The sequence below is a fragment of the Ambystoma mexicanum genome, chromosome 8, assembly GCF_040938575.1.
Source record: "Ambystoma mexicanum isolate Mex_15411 chromosome 8, UKY_AmexF1_1, whole genome shotgun sequence".
NCBI classification, from domain to species: Eukaryota; Metazoa; Chordata; class Amphibia; order Caudata; family Ambystomatidae; genus Ambystoma; species Ambystoma mexicanum.
In genome coordinates, this window is record NC_090929.1 from 1,186,887,899 (window position 1) to 1,186,909,104 (window position 21,206).

Sequence of the window (21,206 nt, forward strand, 5' to 3'; positions counted from 1 at the left end):
GGCTGTGCAAGAGGCGCCATGGCAGACGCCAACGCGGAAAAGGGCGAAACGAGGCAGATCCGCCCAACATGGTATTCCGCCTGCCGTGTTTTCCCTGCTGGTGGTGTGAATGGGAAATACTACGGCGAGAGGCGCCTGGGGAGGAGAGGTGTGAAGAGGGAAAGGTCGTGTGAGAGGGCGTGACAGGAGATCGACATGGTAGTGGTGTTTTCAGCCTCCTCTTATCCAAAGTTCCCTTCGCGCCAAAACGGAGAGGGCCCAATGGGAGATCCGCTCACAAACACTCACACCATACATGGACCTATCACGGACCACGGTGGTCCCAGGCATTCAGGACACTCTAGACTCTCTGGCACCCAGGATGTGTATTGGGAACAGATATCCCAGCCCACATCCTGGAGGCACACACAAGGCATGCAGAAGCCCGCGAAAGTGTTGCGTTTCGCGGGAAAGTGCATGGCCAAATAAGGACTGCCCCGGGTCGGCTCGAACTGGGTGAAGGTGAAGGGGCAAGACGGTCAGCGGACAGGACAAAGAACCTCGTGGCATGGACATTTTGGAGGCCAGGCCACCCATTTGGGCCAAACGCTGGAAGCGCGGTTAACATGGCGAAAAGGGGTTCAAAACACAAAGAAACGATAGCTGCCACCAGTCCCGTCCGTGACGCACTTGCACATTTCATAATAAGTCCAGCGAGAGTTGCTAGGGTCTTTGGAATGACTAGAGACCCAAGAGCGCAGTAATGTAAGTTACGGTGCACTCTTGTTTCATGCTGCTCAAAAGCTGCAACATGAGGAAAGGACTAAGGGAAACAAAGTCTCCCGGTACTGACTGTTTTAAGGGCATGTCAGTTTCCCCATAAGAATTGAGCGAAAGCCCAGAGGAGTGCAGCGGAAGGCTGCGCTTCTCTGGCAAAGTCTAGATCAGGGTGTAAAACAACAGCAAAATGTTTGGGGGTTGCCACATGGAAGGAAAATTACCTACAATTATGAAATCTTTCCTAACAGTTCGTCGTAAGCTGCTAAAAGGGCGGAAGGGCCATGGAGTTGGCCCTACGATGGAGCAGGGCCCCCACTCACCTGATCCCTGGTTCCCCAAAACATTTCTTTCTGTTTTTGTTAGGTATCATGGTTTTGTGTAATAAGGTCCCATGGCGATTATTCCATTGCATGTTAGGACAGGGGTGGCATGGATGTGCCTCCAGCTACACATGCCTGTTCATTAGGTCTTTTCCCGGAGTATGCCACTTTCAGGCTTAAACCTATCAGCCCACAAACCACTAGATCTTATGGTTCGTGCATAGCCGAGACAACCCTATTAATTGTTCTAGCTGGGAGACCCAAACAATGACAAATGTAGCTTTAATTTCCCCATTCTGATTGAAAGCCTTCAATTGCCAGGACACAAAGTAATGCTATCCGAAATTAATCTAAAGAAACCGTGTGACTTTATGCACACGACCAGGCACCCACCCCCAAACACGTGGTTATCAGCTTTTTTTAAGTATTCCTATTTCCACCTCCCACTTTCCACCACTGTTATCATGATAGAAACTCTGCTGTTAGCTCTGCGTTTAAAACTGGGCTGGAAACGCTTCCCCTCTGTTGCAACTCGTACCGGTTTGTCTTCCTGGTGTGTAAACTGACACTGCCTCATCACCGCTCTGGGTTTTGCACGCAGGACGTTACGCTTACGAGGCTGTTTTTCCACTCCCAGCTTGGCAGAAGTAGTTAAGCAAAGAATGTTGCCTTGTTTGCATAGTGCGGATTCTCTCTTACCACGACTGGATTTGAACACGTGAACATCACCCCGAAGACCGGCAGGATCCCTGCTATTTCTGAATCGAGCGCACATATCTTGTAATCTCCAGTGAGCGCAGATATGGGTATCCTGTACTCAGAGGTACGTGCGATCATTCCTGTGCCAAGGGCGCGAGCTCGACTCTTACGCTTGAAACCGTCTTGCGACTCAAAACACTTTTCCTGTAACTGAAGAAAACACGTATGCTTTTTAATATCTTTTAGCATATGCATACCCAGATTCTGAAAATATTACTTTTTAAGTCTGGTGGCTGCGCCGTTAATGTGTTTGTAGCAGACAGACGCTGAGTCGTGTACAGACTGTTGACAAAAATTAACAACGGTTGGCTCTAAGCACGTGTGTTTTGTTAAGACCTTTTTTTCAGTTATTTAATGTATGATAACAACTATAAAAATCGACAATTTGCGCGCATGCTCGTTGTACATTTATAGTTTTTTTTAAAACAAAGTTCCATAATAACCTCTCTTACACAAACATTCGGACCGTATGCATTTGGTGAATAGGTTGTTAATTGCATATGAGTTTAATCGTCTAGCATCACCATGTGACTCCTAATTGCATATGAGTTTAAGTGTCTAGCATCACCACGTGACTCCTAATTGCATATGAGTTTAAGTGTCTAGCATCATCAGGTGACTCCTTGTCACTGGGACATAACGTTTACATTTTACGTCAGGAGTTAAACCCTTAAGTGCCAAGAACGAGTACGCTTGTCCTTTTTGCATAGACTTGCATAATGTTAAATGCAATTTGTTCACTAGAAGTTCGACAAGAATACAACTCCCAGAATGCATTTGCTTGTTGCATAAAAGGTTGGAAATGCGAAGGTGGTGTTCTGGTGACATGGAGTGATCTTGTGAACCCATCGGTGTTGCTAATCGATCTATAAACCTACAATTCGGAAGCATTAGACTCCATATGGTGTACAACTGCCAGAATGTGTGGGAGGGCTAGATAACCACACAGGTGACAACAATGCGCGGTATAAAAGCCTTTAACATGACATAACATATAAGAAGTGGATTTATATGGTTGCTCCACAGTGATAGGAATAGATCCGTAAAGCAAGAGGAGGGCAAAGGTAGTGTGTTTCCACGGAAGTCAGAGTTGTGAGATGGCAGGGACGTGCGGATACATCTGGCATCTACTGGACATGATTCAGTCATTCATTAGTTTTGGCTATTACCAACACCTTTAAGTGGAAACTATTGCACTGGAATGCAGGTACGAGAGAGATGGGATGTTATGAGGTGTTTCTATGCTTGCGCTGAATCACCACCACCTTAGTAGTTTTAAAGTGCCGATTCTTGTTCTTGGCATATTACAACCCTCCGCCCCCACTTTGGAAACAAGACTTTAGTATGTTGGTAAGGCAAGCAAGAGTGAAACAAAAGGGAGGAGGTGCCCGGAAGGAGGTTTCAGATCCTTGGAGGAAGTGAGGCAGGCGTAAATGTTTTGCATTACTGTGGATGCACGTTAGTCCACAATATAAGGACTATCTTCTAGAGTAGTGCTATTCAAACTTTTTTATGCTGAGCCCTCCTTGAGTAAAAATATTGCATAGGCCGCCCTTGAAATAGTGTCGCCGGGCCCCCAGATGCCGTATCTGCTTATATTTTCTATTGACATTAGTCACTGTACTTGCTTTTTGAAGAGCCTCATGCCCCCATGGCCATTCTTCCGGTCCCCCTATGGGGGCCAGCCCCACAGTTTGAAGACCACTGTTTTAGAATGATGCATCTGTGACTTGAACAGTACCCTTGGCTGAGTTCCCCCTGTACCCACGTTCTCCTCACCTGAGCTTTTCGAGTCGATGGTATCTTGCAGTCCTCGACGTGCCAGGTAGTCTCTCTCCTTTTTCTGGTGCGTGGGCTTGTCACGGAGAGAAGCCACTGTGGCCGCTGGGTGAGAACAGCGGCACAGTGACCTCCTTTCCGGGACCAAGCCAGGGAAAAACCTGCAAGGGGAAAAAACCCTGATAAGAGGTGTCAAGACTTGTCTCAGAAGGCCAGTTGTTCACAGAGGAAAAGAAGGAAGCGAAGGATCTCCAACCACTGAAGGGGTGGCCACAAAGCGTCCAAGTCCAACAATAGCAGTAGGCCTGAAGCGCAGGCGGAGAAGGCAGCAGCTGAGAAGGCTGAGGTGGAGGTCGAAAATGTTCCAAGAAAGCACTGCGGAGGAGCACGGGAGAAAACCCCATGCTGACTGGACCCAAAAGAGCAAGGGGGGAGAGAGAGAGAGAGAGAGAGAGAGAGAGAGAGAGAGACCCCCCGCCGGAGAAAAAGGCACAGCTAGCGCCGCCCAGGGAAGGCGGCGGAGAGAAATGGAAAACAAAGTATGGTGTTCCGAGTGCCGGAACCCCGGAGAAAAGTATCCACGGGGAATAAACCCCTGAGTAATTCCAAAGCGAGGTGCAGAGGAAGAGCGAAGGACCCAGAGTCGAAAGGTAAACAACAGAGGGGGTTGCAACGCAACGACCTTCCCGGGAGGCGGGGATTTAAATACTCCCGGCAGCGTTGCGTCCCGCGTTCGGAGCTGCGGACGCGAACACAGAAAAAGGACTAAAGTAACCCTCCTCTGCGTCCTCTCAAACTCCAACGCGGAAGAAATCGCCAGTCACGGCGATGGCCGCGACTGCGAGTGACAGTATGCCCCCCCCCTAGAGTGCAACCACCCGGGCTTACCCGGGTGCAAGCGATGGAACCTAGCCAACAGCTGAGGGGCATGTATCTGGGAAGCTGGCTCCCAGGAATCCTCCGATACCGGGTAGCCCTTCCATGACAGGAGGTATTCCAACCGACCACGAAGGAATCTAGAATCACGAATGGCAGAAACTTCGTATTCTTCCTGGTTGGCAGCAGTGACAGGAAGATACCGGTTGAGAGGCCGGCGATGTGGATCTGAGTAGTAGGGTTTAGGAAGAGAGGCGTGAAAGACAGGGTGTATGCGTCTGAGAGATGGAGAGAGTTTTAGACGATAGGCAACAGGATTGACCTTGGAGAGAATGGGGAAAGGTCCCAAGAAACGCGGAGACAGTTTAGAAGGTTTTGTCCATCTGGGAAGGAATCTGGTGGACAACCACACCTTGTCCCTGGGTTTCCATGAAGGTGCTTCCCTGCGATGTTTGTCGGCTTCAGTCTTATTCCGCTGTCTACAATCCGCCAAGCTTAGCAATGCACTGTCCCTGGCCTCCTTGACATTTCTTAGCACCTCTTCCGCAGTTGGAGAGTTAGAGAAACTGGGCACCTCGGGCATTAAATAACGCGGGTGAACACCGTAGGTACAAAAAAAAGGGGATAGGCCTGTGGCAGTGTGCCTGGAGTTGTTGTAAACAAATTCTGCAGTAGGGAGTAGAGAAACCCAATTATCTTGACGCTGGGAAATAAAGCATCGCAAGTACTGCTCCAAGGTTGCGTTGAGTCGCTCCGTTTGGCCGTTCGTCTGTGGGTGAAACCCAGAGGAAAGGGCCCTTTCCACTCCCAATCGAGTACACAAAGCCGTCCAGAATTTGGAAATGTACTGGCTTCCTCGATCGGATATTATCTTGTCGGGGATACCATGAAGCTTGAAGATATCTCGGGCAAATGTTTTTGCCATCTTGGTGGCAGAAGGGAGTCCAGGAAGAGGAGAGAAATGGGCTAACTTGCTTAGAGAGTCCACCGTAACCATGATACATGTGCATGACTCAGACTCAGGAAGCTCCACTATGAAGTCCGTGGAGATGAGTCCCCATGGGCGAGTCGGCATCTCCACTTGGGTGAGAAGTCCTAGGGGCTTCCCTGAGGCATATTTGACTCTGGCACAAGTTGGGCAGGTCTTTACGTAGTTGAACACGTCTCTCCTGATGTTGGGCCAAAGAAACGACCTCGAGATAAGTTCCAACGTACCATTTCCGCTTCTGTGTCCGCCTAGACGTGAGTCGTGACACCATTTAAGGATCTTCCGGCGCAGCGACCCTTCAGGGATATACCACCACTTTTTGTAGAAGACCCAACCGTCCTTGATTTGGAAAGGAGAATCAGCGGAAAAAGAGATATGAGGAGCCTCTTGCGCAACAGCAGCCTTGACCTCCTGAAGAAAAGAACTTACCATGGCTAGGATCCGATTTCTGTGGAACAATGGCTCAGACTTGACAGCTACCGTTTCCAAGTGGGAATCCTTGCGAGACAACGCGTCAGCCAGACGGTTGAGAGACCCAGGGATGTACGTGATCTGGAAGTCGTACTGCGAAAATAGGTAGGCCCATATAGCTTGCCTGGAGTTCGAACATTCCATGTCCTGTAAAGCCTTTAGGTTCTTGTGGTCGGTGCGAATGAAGAACCGATGACGGGCACCCATGAGAAGGTGCCTCCATTCCTCACAAGCCAATTTCATCGCCAACAATTCCTTCTCCAGAACCGAGTAGTTGAGTTGGCTGAGAGAAAGAGTCTTGGAGAGATAGGCGACAGGATGCTCCACCTTGTTGAAGGACTGAAGCAACACTGCTCCGACAGCTATAGCAGAGGCGTCTGTCTCCAGAATAAATGGAAGAGTTTGGTTGGGATGCTGCAGAATCGGAGCAGAGCAAAAGAGGGTTTTCAGATGACAGAAACTTCTTTCCGCCTCAGTAGACCAGGAAAAAGGATAGGCGGGTAGGCGGGTGATGGGGTACACCACCTCCGAAAAGTTTGGAATGAATCTCCTGTAGTAATGAATCTCCTGTAGTAATTCGAAAGACCCAGGAACCTCTGGACCTCCCGGACAGAGGGCGGGGCCGACCAGTCAAGAATAACGTGTACCTTGTCAGGATCCATGGCGATCCCTCCTTCTGATAGAACATATCCCAGATAATGTACCGAAGGTACAGCGAATCTGCACTTCTCCTCCTTGACCAGTAGATTGTTCTCCTTAAGACGCTCCAAAACTCGTCGTACTTGTGCTATGTGTTCTCTCATGTTAGGGGAAAAAACCAAAATATCATCTAAATAGATGATGACCAAGATGGAAAGCATGTCGGAGAACATTCGGTCCATAAACATCTGAAACACTGCTGGGGCGTTCACCAAACCGAACGGCATAACCTTATACTCAAATAGGCCCAGAGGAGTACGAAACGCGGTTTTCCATTCGTCACCCTTGGCAATCCGCAACAGATGGTATGCGTTGCGAAGATCCAGTTTGGTAAAGACTCGAGCACCTTGCACCGCCTCAATAATGTCCGTGATAACGGGCATAGGATACCGGTCACGGACTGTCACTGTATTTAGGCCCCTGTAGTCGATGCAGGGTCTAAGATCGGCGGAATCTCTTTTCTTAATGAAAAACAAAGGGGCTCCTGCTGGAGACTTTGAAGGTTGGATGAGACCATTTTCCATGTTGGTATCCAAGTATCTCCGAAGAACTTGTCTCTCGGTTTGGGTGAGAGCGAACATCCGTCCAAATGGAACCAAGGCATTGGGCTCCAGATCGATAGTGCAGTCCTCTGGCCGATGGGGTGGAAGTCTGGCATGGAGGCACTCCTGAAAAACCTCTGAAAAGCCAGAGCAGAAATTGGGTAAAGCATGGATACCAACATGGTTGTTGGGAAACACCTTGACTGGCTGAAGATCAGCTCGACCTTCCAGTGAAAAACAGTTGGTTGCGCAATACAGGGAACTGAAACTTATTTGATTCTCGGTCCAGTTGATCAGAGGATTATGTCGACGGAGCCAGGTAATGCCCAAGATGATGGGGAAATGGGCAGCCCTGATAATATCAAAACTCAAAACTGCCTTATGTTGGTTGATCATCAAGGAGAGATCTTCAGTGGTATGGGTGATGGGACCTGAGGACAAAGGCGAACCGTCCACACCTTCCACCTTCTGACCTTCTGCCTGGGGAATCCGACGGAGACCCACCTTGTCTGCCCACAGGGTGTCGATGAAGTTTCCTGCCGCGCCACAGTCTAATAGAGCCAGTGTCTCCACCTGATGTTTTCCGAGTTTGAGTTGTACTGGAATGACCATAAGCCTGGAGTCCTCCTTAGATTCAGAGGAGGTCACTGACAGAGAGACATAGGGACGATGAAGATTGCTCGAAGACCCTCAGTCGCTTGTCCCTACTGACGCCGAGGGTAGTCGTTTCCCGACCTCTTATTTGACAGCTCTGTACAGTCTCTGAGAAGATGTTGATCTGATCCGCAGTAGGCACACAGTCCTTTCTCTCTTCTGCGACGTCTTTCAGCTGCGGACAAGGGCGCCCTGGTGGCACCGATCTGCATGGGTTCTTCAGTAACAATGTTAGTAGAGCGACTAGGGAGAACGGGTACAGAGGGGTCTGAGATATGGCCAGGAATCCTTTGCTTACGACGTTCAACTCGTCTCTCTTGAAGGCGATACTCTATATGAAGGGCAGCAGAAAGTAGATCTGAGAAAGTAGGAGAACGAGGAGATCTGGCCAGCTCGTCTTTAATTTCCTCCTTCAGTCCTCTTCTGAAAATGGCATACTGTGCTGTCTCGGGCCATCCTGCTCCGGCTGCTAATGTCTTGAAAGAGGAGATGTATGATAAAACTTCTAGCGAGCCTTGCCTGACATCCAACAGGTCTTCGCAGGCTGTGAAGGAGAGCTCTGGTCGTTCGAAGGTCTGCTTGAGAAGATTCTGAAACCCCGAATAGTCCTGCAGAATGGCGTTTCCACTAGTCACCAATGGGGTGGCCCAGGACAGAGCGTTTCCAGTCATGTTGGATATTAGGAAACCCACCCGGGCCTGATCTGTAGCAAAGGTACGGGGTCTGAATGTGAAATGAACCAGGCATGCTTCAAGAAACTCCTTCACCTTCTTGGGGAAGCCATCAAACTTCCCAGAGGACAGCGCCATGGGTGGCAATTCCGAGGGAGTCGGTTCCCTAGCCGCAACCATTTGTGTAAGCAAAGCGTTCTCAGTCTTGACCCCTTGTAGCTCCTGGGACATAGCCTGGAAAGCCTTCCACAGCTCTTGGACCTGTTCCTCAGCTGACATCGTGATACTCTTTGGCGTTGCAATCTGTGAATTGAACAGTACCCTTGGCTGAGTTCCCCCTGTACCCACGTTCTCCTCACCTGAGCTTTCCGAGTCGATGGTATCTTGCAGTCCTCGACGTGCCAGGTAGTCTCTCTCCTTTTTCTGGTGCGTGGGCTTGTCACGGAGAGAAGCCACTGTGGCCGCTGGGTGAGAACAGCGGCACAGTGACCTCCTTTCCGGGACCAAGCCAGAAAATGCAGGGAAAAACCCACAAGGGGAAAAAACCCTGATAAGAGGTGTCAAGACTTGTCTCAGAAGGCCAGTTGTTCACAGATGAAAAGAAGGAAGCGAAGGATCTCCAACCACTGAAGGGGTGGCCACAAAACGTCCAAGTCCAACAATAGCAGTAGGCCTGAAGCGCAGGCGGAGAAGGCAGCAGCTGAGAAGGCTGAGGTGGAGGTCGAAAATGTTCCAAGAAAGCACTGCGGAGGAGCACGGGAGAAAACCCCACGCTGACTGGACCCAAAAGAGCAAGGTGAGAGAACGAGAGAAAAAGGGAGCGAGAGAGAGGGAGAGAGAGAGAGAGCGAGAGAGAGAGAGCGTGAGACCGCCGGAGAAAAAGGCACAGCTAGCGCCGCCCAGGGAAGGCGGCGGAGAGAAATGGAAAACAAAGTACGGTGTTCCGAGTACCGGAACCCCGGAGAAAAGTATCCACGGGGAATAAACCCCTGAGTAATTCCAAAGCGAGGTGCAGAGGAAGAGCGAAGGACCCAGAGTCGAAAGGTAAACAACAGAGGGGGTTGCAACGCAACGACCTGCCGGGAGGCGGGGATTTAAATACTCCCGGCAGCGTTGCGTCCCGCGTTCGGAGCTGTGGACGCGAACACAGAAAAAGGACTAAAGTAACCCTCCTCTCCGTCCTCTCAAACTCCAACGCGGAAGAAATCGCCAGTAACGGCGATGGCCGCGACTGCGAGTGACAGCAACACAGAAAATGTGTTTTATTAATGTACAAATTGGTATTCCAAGGTAGTTTTGAAAGAATTATAGGTTAAAGATCGAGTAGTAGCGAGAATATGCTCAGGCAATCCTGTAGTTATGAAGTTCTAAAATACCGGCAGTATCTTTTTATGATACCATAGGTAAGTTCCCGAATAGTAGTTCTGGGACTGCCAAGCCTGACTCCAGAAGGTGTCCTAGCCCAAGATTTGGATGTTCGGGAAGGTGAACGTTGTTTGCACTAAGAGACAGAGAAGTTGGATAGACAGAATTCGCTCCTGGGGGAGAAGCGCAGGCCAATCAGGTGGCCAGGAACACGAGCAGAATCCCACAGTAACCACTCGTATTCTTTCGGCCACCTGAGTGCCCTGCCCAGGTGTCTGCCATCTCCCAGGCCCACACTGCCCCTCCCCTCTGTTCCCCAGCAACTGCACTTAACTGCTCCTGCGTGCGTAGTCTCAGTCTCTGGCCTCCAGCTATAGAAATAGAAAACTGACTTACTCCCTTTTCTGCTCTCTTTGGGGTAAACCACCTTTGTTTTGTTTATTTAGTGGAAATTGAGCACACTCAGTACGCATGGAGTCCAATTCTTGTCCAAAAAAAAAAACTTTAAAACTATCCCCTAGAGGGAGCTCCCAGGTCTGCACTCCGGCCTACCTGGCTCGGGCTGGCAGACCGTTTCCAGAATTGTCTGCCTGCCATAGCAGGGTTTATCGCTATATTAATGAAGTAAAATCTGATTATCTCTGTCCCTTATATGTAAAGGTAAACAATGTACATGTCCTCCTTGCTCTTCTCAGTTGACTTAGGAGGCAATATCTAAATACAGAGGGCCAGATGTCAGCGGTATTTGGAAAAAGATATTCAGACGCATCACTCTCCTGGAGAGATTAAACATGCAATTACTTAATTGTCTAAGTGAACCAGTTTAGAGGGGTAATAGGTAGTTAATACCAGATAGTGTTTGGCTGGTGATAGACTTGAGATGAGCTCCAGTCTGCCAGTTAAAGTGTGGTGTTTTTTTTAATTCCCTGGATTTCGTTTTACATTTTTTCACACAATATAACTCCTGAATAGTCATTTTTATTTTATTTTTATTTTTTAATGAATGAGATAGTTTGAACAAAAACTTTTTTCAATATATCACAATTTTATCTTTCAGATATTGAAAATTGAGAAAGGAAGAAAGTAAAGAAAAAACACATCAATTTTAAGTACACCCGAAAAATCTAGTGTCCTTCGTTTCCATTTTTCCATTTCAAAGTCTGTTGTGTTAATTCCCAATAATCTTAAACCAGAATTGGGTTAATCTAAAAGTCAGTTTCTTGTCAACTCCCAACTTGATTTTTGACCATCTCTCTTCACAAGATAGTTCCAGGTTTGTAGTTGATAACATTGCAGCATATTTTTGTTTTTCTTCGTTTAAGGCTCTGCATTTCATGATTATATGATGCAAAGTTTCTATTTCATTATTCTCTTTACAAAATTGGCATAGTCTGTCATTTCTCTTGTTGGGAGTATGTTCAGCCTCATTTTTAGGAACAGATCCCTTGTTTTTTGAGAGGGAAAGGCAACCAAGTATGCCCGGAGCTGGCTCAGGGTTCTGATTTTTCCTACTCCTGTTATTGCCAGTTTATAGGATTATTTCTTTTGAATTGTATCTATCCAATCAGATCATTGGATTTTCTGTTTGATTATTTGCGGTCTCAACTTTAAGGTTTCTATGGATGAGTCAAATTGATGTATTTTGTGGATACAGGTTTCTTTCCATTAATCCAAGATTACAGCATGGGATGTTTGAAGCTTTGCTCTTAAGATTTCAAATGGGGGATTCACTTCCTCCAGTATCGTTTTTCTGTACAAATCCAGTGATTTCCAAGTCATGATTGATCTTAACGATTGAGTGGCTATTTCATATCGTATTCTGTTTATTGGAAAAGACTTTGGGAGGTGTAGTATTTTTCTCTAGAAGATTGCCTCAAGTTGGTCCCAAATTTCCCAATGTAAATTTAGGAATGTTTTGCTGCTGTATATATTTGTGAAATCAATAAAAAGAGTTTACAAAAAAAAAAAAAATTGCAACCACTTTTTGTCTATACGGTGTTATTAGCGGCTTTAGCGAAAACTTAAAATTTCTTGTGTAATATTAGTCCTTGTCTTGCCAGAGATTCCACTTTTGATCTTAGTTGATCTTGCCAATCTTTTTCTGGGATCCCTTGAATCAGCCATTTGCCTAGATATTTTATTTTATTCACTGCATCCAGCTTCTTGTTATATAGATACAACTTCAGAACCTTCTGTTTTTTTCCCTCTTGACGCGTTAGGCACACAGCTTGGGTCTTTTGGATATTGATCATAAGGTTGTTTTCTTCTACGTAACGTTCCAGTGTGACCAGCCTCTTCTGGAGGCCCACTTGTGTTCGATCCAGAAGGACTAGGTCATCCGCATATAGCAAGTAGGGTACCAGTGTCCCATTCATAGACAGTGGATTCGCCGTAGGTAGTATCTGTGTAATTCCCAGGTTTGAGATGTAGAGAGAGAATAGCGTTGCTGCCAAGGGACAGCCTTGTTTCAGATGTTCCAGCTCTGTATCACTTTTGACTGCCGGTCTTAGAAAGTCTCACTCTTATGCTGGTGTTTGCATACAGTGCTATTATTGGCTCTATGATTTCATTTGGGCATTACCACTTTCCTAGCTTGTTCCACAATTTCGAGCTATTTACTCTGTCAAAGGCCAACTTGAAATCTATAAAGGCAAGTTGATGTTAGTCCCTACACCACGTGTAAATCCAGCTTGCCTCGGATCGCTTCTTTTTGTTGTGATGGCCCAGTAAGACAACTTCTTTTGTAGAAATGAAGCGAAAACTTTCTGTAGGGGGTCGAGCAGGGCAATTGGGCGGTAGTTGCTATGGTTGCCCCTGTCTCCCTTTGTGTATATAGGTATCAGAATTGCTGAACCCCATATTGCAGGGATTTGTTTGTTTTCGGATATCTTTTCAAAGAGACTCGGGCAGAGGCCTGCCCATGCTTCAGGGTTATATTTCAAGATTTGGTTAGACAGACCATCTGGGCCTGGAGCTCTTGAGGGGTTGAGCCGCATAATATGATTCCATAAGTCAGTGTAATCCCATTTTTGGTTCCATGGTATGTCAGACATGTTTTCGTCAAGGTTAGAGTCTACCTTTTTCTTCTGAAATAACCGGGTAAAATAACTAATCCATGCTGATTCTACTACTTTGGTTGTTATTAGATCTATCTCTGTCTTTTGACCATTCAATAGCTTCCATAAATCCCTGTGGTTCTACCTGCCATTGCACGTAGCATTTGCTCCGCATCATTTTATTTGTATAATCTTTGTGCCTAGAACCCAGTTACTATAAGTGTGTTTACAAGATTTCCTTTTTTGTGTTTGCTGGGCCAGCAGCAGTTATTTATTTTTCCTTAGTTCGTTGTGGAGCTGCTTCTTCTTCATAGCCAGTGTTTTGTCACATGCATGTTTGTGAGTAATTAGCTTGTTTTCTTTTTTCTGGCTGACCATTTGTAAGGTTGCAGTAGCCATTCATATTCGACCTTTTGAGGGTCTGACATATTCGTATCGACAAAGGTTTGTTTTAAGTTGTTCATTTGGAACTGGCAAGTAGGGAGGTCAGATATCACCTGGTCAAGGATAGACTGTGTGAAAGGTGAATGTAGTTGGAGAACAAAAGAGTAGAAGGGGCTGCTGTGGACCTTGAGACAAGCTCTAGGATATATTGTCAGCCTGAAAGTCCGAAAGAGGGGTGACTAATTTGATCTGATAATATATTGTGTGACACTGCAGTCACTGCACAGCTCAGGGTTCCTCTGCAGGAAGTTGCACTTAGCTGCATGTCTTACATAGATGTTGCCAAAAGGCTTTTACACACTTTGTTACTTTTACAGCTCTTTATGCCGCAGTAAAGTCACCTCACGGGACACCAACATTTTCAATGTTCATCTTGGAAACATTTTCTTTTTTTTCTTTATGTTATGCTATACATTTGTATACTATGCCGAATCACCACCATAGTATGAACACGTAGGCTTGTCCTCTTCTGTTTTTCACTCTATTCATCACTGTTCAAGGGTGAGTGGCCTACAGCTCACTAAATCTCCCTACGGGAAAGTCTAACTATGGCTCAGTGTATCTATTGTCTGTCCCTAGTCGGCGCTGAGGTGCCGCCTATCTAAGAAAGGGGAATGAAAGAAGGCTAGCCCTAGATTAACTCACTACTTTCCCAATATTGCATGGTTAAAACCGAAACACTATTGGGAGTACAATCTACTTTAATTCTCCCTCTTTCGTGTGTTAAAAATTCAGATTTTTCTGCTATAGAATCTTGTGGTCTTAGATACCCAGGCTCTCAAACAATCTGGCGGTTCATGGATTTAGTGTGAACTCACTAAAGGTCTACCGGTTTCAGCAGACTATGCTTTCGTCTGGCTGCTTTCTTCAGGACCAGAGTGCAGCTTGCCGGGTTTGCTTTCTATAAAAGCAGAAGGGCGATGAGCCCTCTCCTATATATGGGTAATAGAACATGTCTCTTTTATTTCCAACCTGCAGTGGGAGACATAAAAAAGTGTAAGGGACATCACTCTACCTAACCCCCTCTTAAGTCTTTTGGGACATTTTATTTTAGTCAATTTTCTTACCCACCAATATGATTATTAGCGGCAAGAATGATGATGCAGAGTGGACAATGTGACGAAGTGCGTCAGAGTGCGTGCAAATGTCCGCAGCCGGCGATAAAATTAAGATATGAGAAAATTGAAACCCAATATCACATTTTACAACAATTGTGAAAATATATGGCTTTAGCTTCAAGCATTGCAAAAAACAAATAAACACTTGGAGAAATTAAAGGCAGATACAAAAAGACCTGCAAGACTATACAGTACGAACAAAAGAGTCCACTCCAAGATGGAGCATGACATTTAGAGCTCCAGCGTACCATAGACACGTGACAAAATTACGTGTATTTAACGTGAGGAAGGAGACGCAGAGGTTACAAGGTAATGAGCGGGCATGTAGAGGAAGGATTACAGGAATGCCGATATCCTGGTGAGGGGCTTACCAGACAAACGGTAAGCATGGAGAGCATCTAACAAGTGCGAACGTTGAGTAAAAATGGACTCATAATAGCCGAGGTTGGAGATAACATATATAGAAATACACATGCAATATACCGTTAATGACAATAGTACAAACCCCTAATTTGGAAATAGTGTTAAAGTCAAACACAGCATAAGAGATTTACAAACTATGAATGAGCACTAACTGAGGCATAACAACTGAGGCATGAAACTGGGAAATTGATGGTTACCTTGGTGAGAGGAACGGATAGCCCATGATATAAAAAGCATATGTATACACAGCAATTAAAAAAACAGAGAAAGATCACTAGGATGAATAATCTAACTGCAGGTATTTTTCCAACATAAGAAAGAGAGATATCTACAAACAGGATACCTCTGAGAGTCTAGCCAACAACTGGCAGATATGATTTGATACTGAAAAAGGAACCTTAACAAAACACAGATCTTGAAATTAAAGTGTGCATACGACAGAATCCAGAATATATCATATGTGGTTCTCTCATTACAGGGAGAATGTGGAGAAAATAAGCCCACATACTCCGAAACAAATACCATAATCATAGTGGTGAGTAAGAACATTTAAAAAAATAAAATGTTCCAAAAGATTTAATGAGGTTAGATAGAATGATGTCCCTTACACTTTTCTATGTCTCCCATGCAGGTTGGAAATCAAAGAGACACGTTCTGTTACTCATATACAGGAGAGGACTCGTCACCCTTCTGCTTTTATAGAGAGCACAGCTGCGCTCTGGTCCTAAAGAAAGCAGCCAGATGTAAGCATAGTCTGCTGAAACCGATAGACCGTTAGTGAGTTCAGGCTAAATCCCTGAACCCCCAGGACATTCAGATTGTTTGAGAGCCTCAGTATCTAAGACCACACGATTTTAAACATATAGCAGAAGAATCTGAATTTTTAATACACCAAAGAGGTAGAATTAAAGTAGATTGTACTCTCACTAGTGTTTGGATTTTAACCTTGCGATACTGGGAAAGTACTGAGTCAGTCTTTCTATCCCCTTTCCTAGATAGGCGGCACGTCAGCGCTGACTAGGCATAAAGAATAGATACACTGAGGGATATTTAGAGTTTCCTGTAGGGAGATCTAGTGGGCTGTAGGCCACTCACCTGTGAAAAGTGATCAATAGAGTCGAAAAAACATCTGTCTGTGTTGCGTGAAAAGATTGTGAGCATCAGGTGGAGGTTGCTGCGCTTGGGCCCTCCCCCCATTTTGTCTTGTTTGTCGTATTCTGTAACATTTTTAAGGACATGAGCATGTCCTTGCCTCTGCAATAGTCATCTCTTCAAGCATTCAACAACACAAGGCTATCATTGTGAGTCTGGGAATGTTGAAACCATGCACAAGAAAACAGGAGGGCAAAGCCCTTCCACTTACTCCCCTAGACTCAACCGAATGGCTGGGTTCAATGGACTTCTCTTGGGCTGAGGCTGTGCTCTTCTCATAGCTACGCTCCTAAATCCATTCCCAATAGCCTTCTTAACCTAGATTGCAATGAACATATCCTGTTAAAAGGGGGCATCAGAAGACTGCCAGGGGGCACATACTGTAATGGCCATGTAATGGCCATGTAAGCAGATCGCTCCTGGCTCAACTTGTTCAATTAGCGGTACATCTCTCTGTTGAGACCCCTGACAGGGCACACCCATTCCCCTGTTGACCCCTGACATACACAGAGCTTTGGTGTAAACACACCCGCCCTTAGAGGTGCTCTGCAGGGGGCATACTGGTGACCCTGATGTGGCTCTGGAGTAGAGGTGGAAGGGAGCCTGGGTGCTTCTTAGGCGGCCACGGCAGATTGGAAGCATAGCATTGGGAGTGGAGGTTACCGGTTGGTGTCGGAAACATAGTGAATCAAGGGGGTGTTTGACCGAGAGGCTGCGATCGGCATCGGAAGGTCCTTCGGTCGGCAGAGGTGGTCTAGGCTGAGGAGGATCCTGAAGGTGGGGACGAAATCCACTCTGTGGAGGAACGCCGATGGGCATCAATAACATGTTGTAGGCAGTGGAGGCTATCGTGATACTGGCCTAGCACCTGAGGTGTTGTGGAGGTGCGAGGCACAGTGGGGCTTGTGAAGGCAAGGAGTGGCGATCGGAGACCACTGAGTGCTGCTGTACATAAAGGAGGCGGCTCACAGTACCTTCAGCCCTAGTGAATCCAGAGTGGTTTACAGGTAGGGAATCCTCCCTGTTGGACCGTGTCTCACCAGGACCCAGGTACAGGCACAGAGCTTTGAAACGTAACCCTGGCGGGCTCGGACCGCGTAACAATGAAGTGACATTGGAGACCTGTGCTGGCATATGTGGTGGAGTGGCAGTGGCCCTGGTAGCGTGGGGAACTAAAATGTCACGGAAAGCAGTGACTGTCCCAATGGTTGCTTTGGAACCCTTACGGAGTGGATAGTGTTGGTGGCTGTGACAGCACCTCCTGCTAGGGATAAGAGCGGCGGGGTCTGAGATACAGGGTTAACATCTCGTGTGTGTGCTACATTGGTGCAAGGTTGGGGTGACTCACAAATGGAAGAGGGATGTTTCATCCAAAGGAGGGAAGGATCGACAGCATGACATCCATGCAATCCTTACAGAATGTAAGACCTTCAGAATGGTGGTGCAGTCCTCAATGGGGGTCATCAGAGAAAGGGTTGAGAAGTTCCAAGGCAGGCTGAAGCACTAGAAAATAATCAATTATCAACTGTCATCCTGGAGGTCAAGTGTGACTTAAGGCACTGGAAAATATAGGAAACACAATACAGGTTTGATGATATGGAAAGCAGAGAGCGTCGGAACAATCTTAGGGTGTGGAGAGGAAGGCGAAACACTGAAACGTCTGGAGTTGAAGATGAAACAGTTTGTGAAGGAGCTCCTAGGCTCGGTAGATCACAGAGAAGTTTTGTTTGATAGGGTTCATAGAGGGGCCGGTTCAAGGGTCTAGTCCGTGATTGATGCTGGAGACCAGGAGGACATTCTATGGAGGGCCAGAGAAGTGGAAACTTTTCAATAGGGTTTTTCAGGATTTACCATCATATACCCTAGACCAGTGAAGGAGTTGTAAGCACTTGATGACGTGGCTCAGATCTGAGGGGGTGCTCTACAGATGGAGGTTCCCTTTCGCCTTGTTATTCGAGTTTAGAAGCAAATAATATGAGGTGAAACAGGGCAACGCAGCTGGGGTGAAAATTCTTCAGGAGATTCAGGAGGAGAGACTCTCTCAGATGCAAGATGGCCAGCTGCAGATTAGGGAACAATTTAAGAAGGCCTTTGCACAGCCGGGGGTCAGAGGGAAAGTGAGCGGAAACAAAGTATCGTAAAAGGTCATACTCTCTGTCAAAGTACTCAGGTTTAGACCAGACATGCATCTTTAATGTTATGTGTCGATGGACATATTAGTATTAATGGTTATTTCTGATAAAGAGCGATTGAGCTGGTTGATGGGGTGGCGGGGTACGATCCTAGTGGCCCGTTGATAGCTGGGCATCTCAGTTATGTTACATTATTGACCCTACGAGAAGTGTGGGGTCCAGGGATGGAAATGGTGGGAGTTTGGGGTCTAATCAAGGGGGCAAGTGGGGACCAGTGAGTATTCCACGCATTCATGTTGGGTTTCATTGCTGGGCATTGTGTGTAAACTTGGGTTGGTTATCGTTCAGATTTTTACGGGGCAGTAAGGGTGACATTAAGGTGGCGGCCCTTAATGTAAAGGGGCTTAACTCCCCCTGTTATGTGGTGCATTTAGCAAGTTCGCCTCTCTGTTCTCTTTATACAAGAGACTCATTTTAGGCCAGGGGATGAGGATTGACTGGGTGAGGGGGGATTGGACAAGTATTTTGGGTTTCCCATGCGGAGAAGAATAAGGATGGAGTGGGTATTGTTCTAGCGAAAGTAGTACAGATGAAGGAAGTTCAACAGTGACAAGGGCTTGATAGTAGACTTTTTATGGTGAAGGGGTATTTAGGAGACACAAAGGTCACATTGGCCACCCTTTATGTCCCCAACACATGCCAAATTAGGTTCTTGGAGTCCGCTTTCCATATGTTGAAGCATTGGTGTGGGGGACTTCTCATGGTTGGAGGCGGATCTGGGTGATTTTTCCGTCGCGTAAAAGTCTGCAATGGAAAAGTTTGCATGAGAAATGTGCGAACCACAAAAGGTTTGCACATTCCCCATGCGAACATGCATTCAAAACCTGTACATACCCACACCCACAACATACTCGAAACACTCCCCCACCCACACCCTCAACACTCCCCCACTCACACCCCCAACATAAACAAACCCTACTTACCTTTTTTACATGCTGAGTCCCTGCAGCGCCAGTTCCCTTTCACTTCCGTGATCGGGAACCAGCGCTGCAGGGTACTTTTCTTTTTTTTTTTGGGAGCTGCAGCGGTGTCCCCTGCCACCCCCGCTCACTATACCACACAGTTTAGTGATATGATATGATATGTTATTTATAACGCCCTTAATACCCAGAGGTTTCTAAGCGCGGACCCAGGGATCGAACCTGTGTTGCTCCGTGTCGTCTTGTTTCCAAGTCGAGCACGCTGCCGCTGAGCTATCCTCCTGGGACCGAGCAGGGTTTTGCGGGGGACACCCCTGCAGCCCCCGTTTTTTGTTGTTTTTTTTTTTTTCAGGGGTGTTCCCCCCGCCCAACACCCCGCTCACTATACACACTTACCTACAATGCTACCACCAAAGGTTCGAACCTTTGGTGTTCGAACTTTTGGTGGTAGCATTTTTCTGACTTTTTGTACGGTCAGACCATTTTTTTTCTCAGTCCGATCGTACAATTCCGTTGGAGGCAACTTCACCCTGCGCCTTGACCGTAGTATGGACAGGAAGACAGGTAGAGGAGATGCTCATACGACATGAAGTAGGGATGATGAGGAGTTTGCTAGCCTTCTAAGGGACCATTTCTGGATGTATGTGTGGAGGTCCAGGCTTGGTCAGCAAAGGGGGCGCACATTCTTTTTGACCCCTCTCTGCACTTATACCAGGATAGACATCATCTTGGTGCACCGCGAACAGCAGTAATATGTAGGGCCGATGGAAGTTCAGACTATAGAGTGATCGGACCATGACATGGTCAATGCTATATGGAAATTGGGAATCTAGAATAGGGTTACTGCACATTGGTGGTGTAATGAGTTTATTCTAAAGATTACGTTTTTCGGGACTTCCTGGCAAAAGAAATTGAGGGTTACTTTAAGACTAATGATACTGAGGAGGTTCCAATGAAATATGTGTGGGATGCAGCGAAAGCCACAATTAAGGGCTTTATCATCGCGGAGGGAGCTCAGAAGAAATGAGAGAGGGGCATTGTAGAGGCTAGGCTGAAGAAGGACATTTGATGTTTAAAAAACAGTCTATCGGAGGGGGTGGGGTGATGGGGAATCCCCCAGGAATTCCGTCAGGGTGAAGAGACTGGAATTACATTTGTTTTCATTTTGGGTGAAGTACTTGGAAGCATGCAATATATGAAGCAGAGATATAATGAGAAAGGGGATAGGGTAGGAACAATTCTGGCCAATAGGATTTGTGCAATAAGGGCAGATAGGTGGGTGGAGCAGGTTAGGGATGGAGATGGAGGGATGAAGGTGACCCCAGAGGGTATTCTCAGATGATTTGCAGAGTTTTATGAGAATCTATATACCTGTGAGGGGGGAGATAGATAAGGTTGAGGTTGAGGGGTACCCGGATAGGTTGCCCTTACCCTCATTAACTGTATGGGAGAGGGAACGGCTAGAAGTAGAGATCTCGTCTGAGTAGGTCCTTAAGGCTATTTGACATACCAAACACCTGAAGGCACCCAGTGAGTATGGTTTTTACAAACAGTTTCAAGACATTCTTGCCCCATGGTTAGCAAGCGTTTTTTATGCTATTAAGGACACGGGATGTGCCTCCCTCATTCCTGGCTACTATAAATACGGTGCTTGGTAAGATGGGTAAAGACCTGACACAGTGCTCGGTTTACAGACTGTTATCATTGCTCAATGTTGATGCTAAGCTATTAATCCTGGCATCCTCACTGAAGATGGTCCTTCATAAGTTGGTACATTTAAATCAGGCGGGGATTGTGCAAAATAGACAAGGTTTTGATAACCTTTGGATGACGTTGAACCTTCATGCCTCCCCGGAGGTAGCGCAGAGGGGGGCCCTCATTGTATCCTTAGATGCCGAAAAAACGGATTTCGATCGCATGAGAATGGGCTTAAAATTGGCTGCAGTAGATTGGGGCCCTATACTCCGCCCCCACTGCCAAAGTTGCAGTTAATGAGTGTGAATCATCAGTGTTTCCTT

The 21,206-nt window shown here is 46.6% G+C and overlaps 1 protein-coding gene across 1 annotated transcript in view; it reads left to right on the forward strand.

Annotated features, from left to right (window-relative positions):
• Positions 1-1,557: 1,557 nt before the first annotated feature.
• ANKRD22 (ankyrin repeat domain 22) overlaps positions 1,558-21,206 on the forward strand; it is a 472,549-nt gene continuing 452,900 nt past the window's right edge. The window contains exon 1 of the mRNA XM_069611281.1: positions 1,558-1,902. Coding sequence (XP_069467382.1) covers positions 1,882-1,902 — 21 coding nt within the window. The 5' untranslated portion in view covers positions 1,558-1,881. The remainder of the gene's footprint in view (positions 1,903-21,206) is intronic.